Source organism: Typopeltis vanoorti, chromosome 2, assembly GCF_054136105.1.
Source record: "Typopeltis vanoorti isolate ZY-2024b chromosome 2, IOZ_Tvanoo_1.0, whole genome shotgun sequence".
NCBI classification, from domain to species: domain Eukaryota; kingdom Metazoa; phylum Arthropoda; class Arachnida; order Uropygi; family Thelyphonidae; genus Typopeltis; species Typopeltis vanoorti.
In genome coordinates this window covers 109,376,906-109,389,027 of record NC_143550.1, presented here as the reverse complement: position 1 = coordinate 109,389,027, position 12,122 = coordinate 109,376,906, and the positions used below count along the sequence as shown (strand labels likewise).

At 31.8% G+C, this 12,122-nt stretch overlaps 1 protein-coding gene across 3 annotated transcripts in view; it reads right to left on the bottom strand.

Annotated features, from left to right (window-relative positions):
* The window catches only part of LOC150109323 (lipoma-preferred partner-like), an 82,062-nt gene extending 71,014 nt beyond the window's left edge, over positions 1-11,048 (bottom strand). Inside the window, exons 1-2 of one of the 3 annotated variants that reach the window (XM_090412557.1) lie at positions 10,892-11,021; positions 4,610-4,717 (exon numbers count right to left, since the gene is read on the bottom strand). Coding sequence is in view for 1 of the 3 variants with exons in the window: in XM_090412540.1 (XP_090268666.1) it covers positions 162-190 (29 nt within the window). In the remaining 2 variants the exon portion in view is untranslated. Of the gene's footprint in view, positions 1-161; positions 314-4,609; positions 4,718-10,891 lie in introns of those variants that run through there. The other 2 variants (XM_090412548.1, XM_090412540.1) reach the window with 2 other exon arrangements.
* Between the last annotated feature and the right edge of the window lie 1,074 nt (positions 11,049-12,122).

Here is a 12,122-nt window from a genome sequence, read left to right as displayed (position 1 = left end):
CGGCATAAGATGTGGATAAGGGACTAACTGGCAATTAAATGCACTTGTATAGCAGTGCAGTTACCAAAGCACATTCACTCATCTTTATATTCATTTTAACAATTTTTAGACCCCACCCACAATATGTCCTACTTCGCCTGCGTATCATTGCTAAGGCTTACCCTTGCTTAGAACTTGAAGTTGTAGCCATTCTCGTTCACCACTTCGTACTTGCGTCCGCAACACCGTACTCTAGGACAAACGTGTGTGCCACAAACGTCCCAGTTAAGCAAGGATGATGTAAACAGGCCGCTAACTTCATCGCCCACGAGCTTTTGAAGTGATTCCTGAGCAATGTTATAGAAAGAGGTCAGACTGACAGCAGGCGATTTAGGCGGCTGGCATTCTCTGTCAAGACACCATCAAATATATAAAAATAAATGTCGTAAAGTCTGAACTATTTTGAGCCTTTAAGCTTTCTGAGAAGAGAAAGAGATGAATGTTCCCAGCAAATGGAATTAAAGAAATTCTTCGCTAGCAGACAACTTAAATGAATGACACAAGTAGAAAATAATCTCTTTGTTCTGTCGATGTAGTAACAGTTACAGCTGAACCTGCTTAATATTTCCCATTTTCATTTTGTCTTTTGTCCTGGTTTCGTTTTCAAAACTGTTAAATTGGATCAAGAAATATAAAACCACCAAATTCAACCTTGTTAATTGTCAACAGTGTAATTATTCATAACGTGAACATTTTATGAAAATACAGTTGATTCTGGTTGTCTTAGTCGAGATGCATAAGAATGAAGTTATTTAGGTTACGTTTTCTTCGCACTCCTCGAAGCGAATTTAGCTTTCCAAATTTAACCCTTATAGATCTCTCACCCCATCCCAGTTACTAACGTTTCAATTTTCAACTGACTTTATAAGTAATATTTTATGTAACTGCTTGCTTCTTCTGTTGACTTACAGTTAGCCTTAAAAGCGTCAACGACTTAACATGTAAATTAATAAATATAAAATGAAAACTAGCGACGTCTACCAATAAATTCTTGTTAGTTTTTAAAGGCTTAGCATAGAAAACACCTAATGAAGTACAAACCAGTTGGTTACGGTAGTATAGATTTTGCATAATAATCAATGCCAGGAAAAAAAAAAAGTTTTTTTTTTTTTTTCTGATTCTGAACATTGAGGAAAAACCACGCAGCCTCTTGTCTCTTTCTGTCCAAGGTACCTAAAACCATCATAAAAACTTTGATTCTGTTTCTGTCGCTTTGATTCTGATGGCAGTTCAGTTAATTAATGATCATCCTCTAAGGACCGTTTTTAACGCATGTGACCCGCAGACAAACATCCACAGATTTAAACGGCCCCATTAAGAACGGAAAATGTTACAGACATATTTAGAAATTACTTCAAGACGACTAATCTCTTTTGGTCTTAGCTGAATGATATAATCGCTAAATAAATAAAATGCAATCATTGAAATATAAAGTTGGATTTTGTCTTTCTTTAGGAGCTAATATGGATAAGTCAACCGAAAGAACAACAACAAAAAAAAAACCTACCTAATCGTCTTTATCTTCTCCCCCTCCCCCTCACCCTTTACATTCAGGCTTTGAAATGGCTTTCTTGCTTCACAATATTATCTTTAATTTTAATGAACTGGTATACATTCATGTCTTCTTTTCATTTTTGTTAGAATTCATCTTTCATGGGTTCACAAAACTCTCAGACAATAATTTCCATTGGTAAATTTTAAAAGAAGTAGAAATTCTTTTCACATTTTGAAACATAAACTCGAAATAATCAGTGAAATTCGAGAATCTGATTGACTATTAGACTCTATTGGGTTATTATGCTGAAGTATTCAGAAGACATTAAATAAGGATTTCAGATATCTCTATCTGTAAACAGCTTGTGCTGGTTTAGTTCATTGGAAAGTTCACAACAACAGATATTTAAAAAAATCGCAGTATAATATTAAACAAAAAGTTCTGAGCAAGGTTCCCTCCGCCTTTTCAGATTTTGGAGCTTTCATCTCTGGAATCAGGATTACTATAAAAATCTTCAGGATATGCCTCTTTTTTTTTTTGAAAATTTTGTGGCAAAATGTTTATTTTTACTAATTTTTTTTTGACGTGGCCATCTATGAATAATATTAATTACATTCTATAACGAACGAAAAGAAATTAACATAACTTTCTTTTAAATATGGCATCACTGTCAATTATGCATGCACAAATCTGATTTGTAGTAGCAATTAAGAAGTGTCTACAAATAAACATTACACTTAAATTTAACTCCTTCCTTGTCAAAATATAAAGATGCAGAAATGAACAAACAAGCTTCTTTCGTTAGTGATATTTTAAACCACAGGTTCAGAATACTATATATAGCCCCGACGAGAGGGAGAGGGGGGGGGGGGTACGATTCCACGGATCAGCGATTTTTAAGGGCCCAGACGTAGTTTTTTTCTGCTTTTTTTTTCAATTTCAGAGGTCCCAGTAAGTTCTTTTCCCCAGGCCTAGCGTTAGTTGTCAAAGCCTCTGACTATATATACAGTAAACTCTCGATTTAACGGACTAATAGGGATTAAGGGGTCTCCGTTAAATCGCGAATTTTTTTTAAATAAAAATATCTGTAACATTATACTGCAATTTTATCAATATTAGCACTGTAATAACAAAAAAAAAAAAATGTTTTACACACACACTTTTAGATAAGTTAATGTTCGATGTTGAGGCGCTTGGTTTAAGCAATCCTGCTCTGAAAAAAACTATCAAGTTTTTTTGAACTTTTGAATTCTGCTGTTTTTTTTTTTAATTAACTCCCTAAAATTACGAAAATGTGTGTAATAAAACTGCCGCAGAAAGTCACGCCACGCGACAAAAGACCAAATTAGAATGCGATTGGTGTGATCACGTCCTAATCATTCGCTGAACATGCTTTATGAGCGGTGACTCATTTATGTCGGCTAAATTACTATGTGTTTTTCCAACATATGATGGCCTATTCGCCAAAATTTGTTAAAAGTAACAGGAAATTAATAACAAAAAATAACCTGTTAATTTAATTATAAGTAAATCTTGGTTAAAGCATTTTAAAATTAACAGGGTGTTAATTTTCACATGTGACATACGGACTGGAAATTCTGTCCGTTAAATCGAGGGTTTACTGTACTACAATAATACTATAATAGTAAATCATAAAGCTGTAGGTTCTGTAATTCGCTAACAATGATTTTAGCAAAATGATTAAAATGTTGTACTCACCACCCTTTTAAAATTGTGGGAAATATAAAAATTTCTATACCACAAAATATGTTGTATGTAAAAGAATTTACAACATATTACATTCACTTGAAAGTAATCATAACAATGTATATCATTATTAGGAGTAGTAGTGGTGCTTGTGGTAGTATATCTTACTCTGTTTTGTTTCCGCTTTATGTATTATATTCTATTTATGCTCTTATATCATGTATAGTCATAAAAATAATTTTTAAAAATCACTTTTTTTGTGTGATGTATAACATTTTTGCAGTTCGTGGGTCCAAAAAATTTAAAAGGGGGTAACTTTGGTTCTAAGTCAAAAATGTTCTTGCATAATAATTCATTTAATAAGAAAGCCGTACTAAGATCCCTAGAAATATACGTAATACGACGGTCTACAGAGCTGAAATAGACTATCCAACCTTGTTGAAACATTTGCAGTTATTCTATTTTATTTTAGAACAAAGTATTTTCTGACTTGAAACAGCAATACTTGCCTATGTTCAAGACCAGGGCCGGCGTTACCTTTTAGGTGAACTAGGCAACCGTCTAGGGCTCAAGTCATGAAGGGACACAAAACTTCAAGCTATGCTTTATTCATACTTTACTAAAATATCAAAATTAAATAGTGATATATGTTTTAGGTATCGATTCTTTTTCCTTATCCCTCACACATCACACTATTTTACTGTTTAACTCTTGGTTCTTTTTTGTTCTTTACCTAAATGATTTGAACTTACCGCTATTTAAAATTCAGTTAAGATAAATATTTTAAAACGTTAACATTTTAAAATATTAAATTTCGGTATTTTATAACTTTTTTTTTTTTTTTTGTAAATGAATTATAACAGAGAATTTTCAAATTAATTAAAAAAGAAAATAAAAAAAGCCCTATTAATTTAACCTGAAAGACAATTTTATTTTATTTAATGTCAATTAGAAACATTTTAGTTTATGAAATAAGGGCGCACTTATAAACGTTGCCTATGGCGCAAAATAACCTGACACCGACAGTGTTCAAGACAATTCGCTCTGAAATCCATTCTTGTCACTTTGAAAGATAACCATGCGATTTGTTATTGCAAAAGCGATTGGAAACTGCAGACCAAATAAACAGTCTCGAATATTAAAACCCTTTAGCTCAGAGAAAGACCTAAATCTAATAAAAAAAAAAAAACTTTTAAGTTGTTTTACGGTGTGATAACTGTATACCAAAATTGGTGGTTTTAGCTCTTACGGTTTAGGTAAAATTCTCAAGTCTGGATAATTATTTAGAGCGATGGAGAGAAATAAAGGCTAAATCTTACATTTGAGTTATGATAAGAAACATATAAAGAATTCGATTGTTTTACTTACCTCTTATGAATTCTTGATCTGACTAAAATATGTAGTAGATTAACCGTGAAAAACTTATTCCAGGTATATGAACCTCCTCTAATAATAATGAAAATAATGGCTTCGATGCTAAATAAATAAATATATACATGTATATATATAGCAACTAAGTAACCTAGAACTCAAAATCAAATATGTATATATAATGTAACCCTTTAGGCTCAAACTAGGAATTGAATAATCTAGAACTCAAAGCCTTTAGTGTTTTCCAATGAGGAAAAATACAGTCTAATCCTTTAAGTCATCCCCCCCCCCCTCCCCAACGATATCCATCTTAACGTAGTATATAGTGAACGGGGAGAGATCTGTATTATCCAGCAAGAGTTTAGAGAAACCCCAAACAATTAATCCCCACATTTCTTCAAGACAAGGAACACCAATTAAGGTTTTCGAGAGTAAATTTGGTACATTTAAAAATCCCATATAAAATAATGTAATTTTAAATTACATGTGTTTAAAATATCGTAACCCTTATTAAATAATGAAAATATACATTAAAAGAAATATATGCTATGTTTAGTGCTGTTACATTTCTAATATTACACTGAAGACTAGAAAATGCGTGCAATTAACAAAACAAAAACAGATTTGTGAAATAGATTAGTAATTAGAGACATTTCCACAAAAATGAGGCAGCTCCATTTTTGGTAAAAATTGAGTTACAGGTTGCACTGTATGACCTCATAGGCTAAGTTGCTTCGGCAGTAACTCCAGATATATTTTAGATAGTAGAGCGACCCCACGGGTACCCACTCCACATTACTGATATATCGATTACTAATGTGGAATAGGTTCCCGCGATGTGTCTAGTGACTCCATGGAAGTGTCGTTTAATAATAATAATAATAATAATATAATAATAATAATAATATTTTTATAATAATAATAATAATAATAATATTATTATTATTATTATAATTTTACTGTATTCACAAATTCATAAGCAAGAAGTATTTCGTTTAAATTAAATTAATTTTATTTTCTTTGTATGGCTTTCTTTAAAATGTGAATTATTATTATTATTATTATTATTATTATTATTATTATTATTATTATTATTATTATTATTATAAAAACCTCCATGGAGTCAAAGACTCATCATGGGAGGTCCACTGTTATACACACAATTTATCATATCGCGTCAAATAAGCTTTGTTTATCTATTAATTTTTTTATTGTCCATCGTGCTATTAAAATATCTGACTCACGAATCAAGCAGACTAAACAAAAGCTGTACACCGAATTTAGCGATCCTAGCTGTTAAGAGTTCATCAAGCAGGAGAGAAAAGGGGGGAGGTGAAAACTCAGTCTGACAGACCGTTAACACATCTAAATGACCAACGGTAACTATGACAACTACACAATATGAATGTTGCAGTAAAGGAAGACAGAAGATGATGCTAGAACAGTGATTTTCAACCTTTTCCATAATACGGCACACCTAGACTAATTATTAAAATTCTGTGGCAGACTAAAAATATATTCTTTTAATTTTTTTGATGATCTGACAAAAAATAGGCATAATTTTGATTGATTTACACACACACAAGAAGAGAGAAGACCAGACACTAATAAAAAAAGGCGCAAATTACGACATTATTTCTTTCAATTAATTTGTTTTCATAAATCTCGCGGTACACCTGGTGTTTCGCGGCACACCGGTTGAAAATCGCTGTGCTAGAAGAATGAAGCGAAACTGAAATTGTTACAAAAAAAAAATCTAAAAAAGGACAAAAAATAATAACGAATTTCAGCATTTGCCTGAGAGACCAATATTTCGTTTGAAGAATTTATTATTGTTGTTATTAATCTCATATACGTTGCTCACTTAGTATTACCAACCATTTCTAATACTATAAAAAAAAAGCTTGAAAATTCTGAATATAAAAATGACCTAAACCAGTGTGTGTGTTGATAAATTCCGCTAACTATATTCTTCTTCAGAGTTCTTTTTCAGAATGAGAATATATTTTTGCTCTGCTTTCTATTAATTAACAAAATGAATTATCACCACTTATGGTATGAAAACACATTATGAAAATATATTATAATATATATATATGTACATCATATATATATATATATGTATATATATTAATATTAAGATTTATATTTAAGTGTTTAGAATCTAATCCCATTTCTAGATTTAAGATTTCTCTCTCTCTCTCTCTCTTTCTCTCTGTTTTGTCGTAACAACTGTGTAACAGTTCAGATTCATTCCATGAACCTTCATGTCGAGGCTTCTTGTAGGTCAGCTGAAGAAAGAGTTCATATAATGATACAGTTGTGGCCTCACTTCTGTCGTATTCGATCTCTACCATGTTCCTTGATGCAGTGTTCAATTCATTTCTCAATCTGTTCATGGTCTTGCCACACCACAGTCGGTGAACTCCTGAATATTTTAGAGGGTTGTGTCGAGGGTTTACGCCCACTCTGTGTTCTTTTTTGGTGAGTTTCACGGAAATAAACTAATGTAGAGAAGAGTAAAAAAAAACTTTGATTCTTTACTGGAGGTGCATCGAGAGGTGTGGGTTTATAAGTTTTTTTTTTTGAAACGATGCCTTTATTGTAACCATTTTGCTAAAAAGGTGTTTTTCAAAAAATGGAGTTCCTTGCATAGATCTTCCTGGTCAGTAACGAGACGACGGACTTTTGCTTCCAGTGTTGACATTATGCCTAATTTTTGAGATGTCACTATGGGTTGGTTTCTGAAAAATGGAGATTAATTTGCCAGATTCTTCAGCTTTAGATCTAAAAACGGAAGCGAACCATTGACAGTATAAAACGCCAGAGTGTATCAGCTTCTACGGGGTAATAGTTAATTCAGTTAACTTGGATTACCTCCATCCTGAATGACAACGCAATTAAGAGTGAATCGTGAGAACAGTGACATTAATAGGACCTGTAAGATGGAGCAAGGTCATGAAAATAGTCACGGAGGCCAATCATGTAGGCCAAAATGACGTATTTACAAATAAACGGATGTCCGTGGTTCCCGCCCGTGGTACATCCTATACATACCTATAGGAAGACTGTATTATTATTATTTTGTTATGTAAATTAAATTTTATATATTATTTATCCCTCCTATCAAATATGCAATGTTAATAAGGACGCCAAAAACAAAAATGTATCCCTTTGGCGTTAAGCCAATATAATAATATATACTATATTATACATACAAGAAACACTGTAACTATAAAATAAACAATCTAAAAACTCACATAAGCGTATTTTTTGCTTGTCCTGTCATAATTACGTAATAGTAAAATAGAGGGGATCGATAAAAAATCAAGAAACTATTGAAGGGGTCGACGGTCAAAGAAGTTTGGCGATCCCTGCTCTAAATTATCGAAGAACACACACACACACACATAAATGAAAACATTTCATGTTTTCCTTTTAGTTTATAGACAGAGCTCGAAAAATACACTTGCCCGTGGCAAGTAGATTTTAAGCTGTAGACTACACAAAACAGAATATTTTTTTTATTTAATTAAAATATTTTTTTCTAAACAAAATCTTTTTTGACTCTTTAGTAACAAACATTAATGTAACATTTTTTTTCCCCAAAAAACCAAAATCAATGATTTTTTTACTGCTCTCCCTATTGTCTTCTCTGTCTTGGAATGTTTCTGACACAATGGAAATGTTTGCCAAACAAATAAAGTGATTAGTTCCCAGCTAATCATAATAATAAAAATCATAAAAATCAACAGGAGTTCTATGAAGAACTCCTGTTGATTTTTTTAACATATGTTAAAAAAACAGTGAGGGGCGGGATCTTAGACGAGTAATTTTTATTTATTTATTTTTTTTTTTTTTTTGTGGAGAGTAGGATTTTGCATAATTTGTCGAGCCATGTATATTCTAGTCTAGTCTTGACTTCAATTCTAGTCAATAACTTGAAGAACATTTTCATTTTTTTTTTCTTAAGCCGATTATAGAATTAATCTCTGGCACAGAAAAATATGTTTTTTTTTCCTTATAAAGAAACACTGAATTTAAATCTCGCAACTCAGCAAATGGACCATAACACACACACACACACACACACACACACACACACACACACACACACACACACACACACACACACACACACACACACACACACACACACACACACACACACACACACACACACACACACACACACACACACACACACACACAGAGAGAGAGAGAGGTGCTTTACGGTATGACTTGGCTGAGGGTAGCCTCAAGTGTATATATTTTTTAATATTAGGTCGAACTTAGCAGTTGCTTACGACTATTCCGCAATATATCTTTGATTTGCTTTTTAACAAGTTGAAACTTGCAATTTTATTTCTTTATTTTTATTGTCGTTCTATAAATAATTGCAATACCAAGAAGGACGTTGATCAGACCAGCAGAGATGGGGGTAGTAGAGAAGCATTACTAAGGCGATTTGCAGAGATTATTAAGACTCGTTCAAAAATTAGATAACTGTTTTTTTTTTTTATTCTATTTTATTCCCTTCTCCCCCAGTCATTTCTCTGTGAAAAATGATTTTTAATAACAAAACGGACTTTCTTCTTACTCACAAAAATGGACGAACGACTTCTAATGTTCCAATAAAATATTAATGACAAAATATTAATATTGTCATTAATATTTTATGAAAATATTAATGACAAAATCTTGACAGTACATCGAGAACAGCTCCTAAAAATGAAAATAAAAAGGTAATATGAAGGCTTATTAAAACTGTTTATACTCCGCCCCCCTTTCAAATAAGCGTTAAAATAATAATTGTTGCACCATTATATTATCGATGGCTGACTAAATATCTGGCGTAAGGAAAAATTCGTTGAACACCAAGTTTTTCTACTTTATTACATTTTTTTTTTTAATATGCAACATTTGTATCGATACAACGGACATTTTGAATTGCGTACGCATGTAAAATTCTGTATTAAATTTAGAATATTGCGGATTCATGAAAACGATATGCGGAGATAAACCAGCCTTGCAACTTATTCCAGTTGATGGAATTGAAATATTTAAGTTCTGATTAAAAGTTAGAAATATAAACAAGAAGTAGGAGAGACATTGAAAAGGTTAAAATGGTTTTAGCTTAACCAAGACATACAAAGTATGTAACACTAACAACGGCTTTCTTAATGGAACTCTCGCTAGAAATTACGAGAACTATTAATGATGGAGACTGTCAAATAAACATTTTATGAAAAAACAATTGGTTAAAATGAAATATATAAAAACAGGAGAGATGACTTTCGGAATCTATAGGTATTTTACATCAATAAAAGAGAAGGGCAAATAAGGTAAACAGAATGGACTTAGTTAATTGAATAACTTATAATGAACATAGACTTATAGAGCAGATAAGAAAACAGAAAATAAGAGTCAAAGAAAGGAATGGAGAGACAGAGAAAGTTAAAGAACAGAACTTTCTTGGGGAAGACTTATTAGTAACGCCATGTTACAAACCTAGCTGAATTGAACCTTCATTTAGAGTTTAGACAATGACAGATGTACGGAACTTTTTTTTAATACGAAATATGAATGAGAACTAAATAAATTAATTTTAAAAATGCCATATGCATTGATATTTTTAAAAAGCAACCAGTTTCTTAATGTATATCTAATAACATGCACTATTTAGATAAACATTTTTTCAAGAACATGTGCTATATTTAATCCTATATATGAGATGGGCACCTTTCCGTAAATGCACTAATAGAAATTTCAAATAAAAGATATAAATTATTTGTTTTACGAAGTATGAAATAGAAATAAAATTACCGATTTTATTGAGGAAAATCTCGAAGCAGGGAACATTTTAATGGCATTTCAATGCCGAACAAACAAAAAGAAGAACAACTATTTCTAAATGTTACAAGAAATCGTTTTTTTTTTTTTTTTTTTTTTTTTTTCCCTCAGCATTTTCGAACTTTCATTAACGGCGCACGTGCTACTCACTTCATTTTGACAATGCGATATTTTCATGAATACAATCATAGGTTTTTATCTTATAACATAAAATCGGTGAACTCTTCTCAAACAGTATATAGCATAAACCACAAACTTTCTACTAAGAAGAAAAAAGAAAAGTTTTGTTCATTTGAAAAAAATAATCACGGTGTGTATATATTTTTAAAGATAACAGCGCATTTATTATTTTTTTTTTTCAATAGTGAAATTCCATACTGTATTATATTTTTCCGAAAGAGAGGAGCAGAGAAGGGTGGTACTTACGTTATCGTCAACGTCCTTTGATGTCTGTAGAAACACACTGCTCTTTCTGATACAAATACGGCGTTGTTACCTTGACACGAAACGCCTTCAAAGTTCTCTGAATCACTGTTCCTGAGTTTAGTCCATATCTATCGGTGCGTTTTGGGACAGCGACTACTTTAGATGGTATAACTCTTGCCAGCTATCGTTACATAACGTGACGTAAAGCCTTAAGACACTTTTTTTTTTGTTCTATTTTTTTTTTCTTCCCTCCATGTACAACACACGCAACAAACGTAAAATCATCAGACTCACGTAGTTGCCAGTATTGTAGTATTCAGTGCATTGCGAATAAATTAATTATAGCATGTTATTTCTTTTCAATATGAAACTCCTTGAAGAAGCCTTTATTGACAATACAGTATATCAAAGTACTGAAAAAAAAAAAAAAAAAAAAAGCTAGACAATTATCATTATTATCAACTTTACAAAACTTTAAAAAAGTTGCACTTGCCGTTATGTCGTATAGGATCTAGACCAGTGGCGGTCGGTGAAAATTTTAAGTGGGGGTGCCGCATATACAAAATATAAAATAAATAAATAAAAATATTTTTTTCTAATCAGTAACCAATTTATTAATAAATAAATTTACTTATTAAAAAATTGCTTTATTTAATATATATATATATATGAAGTATATATAAAATAGTATAAAGCAATTTAAAATATTGCTTAATTTTTTAAATTGCTTAAAATATTATACCCTCACAAACACCAATAATAAAAGTTTTGTATCTCACAGAAATAACGGGGCAAGCATACAATACACTTCCCAAACGAGCAGTGTCGGAATCACTTGTAACGTGCAATGAGAAGCGCAAACGAATATCGGCGAGGCTAGCTGCAATTGGCCTAACGTGATAATTTCTGACACTGCGTTAGATCGCAGTGCATTTGTTTCGTAATCTAAAGCGTTAATCGATCAATTACAATTATTAACTATTCACTCAATGTCAAAACATAAGCTATAATCTTTAACATGTTGTATTGCATTTATATAATGTTGTAAGCATTGTTATTATTTATAAACACAAACAAAATTTAATTTTTTCATTTTTTCCTTGGTGGTGCTACAGTGTCGCAGTGCTTATGTACGAGCCGCCACTGTCTAGACTGTCCTATATGAGAGAATAATGTATAACGTCGTAGTTAAAAATTCTGTCAATTCCCAACACGTTTATTGGCGATCATG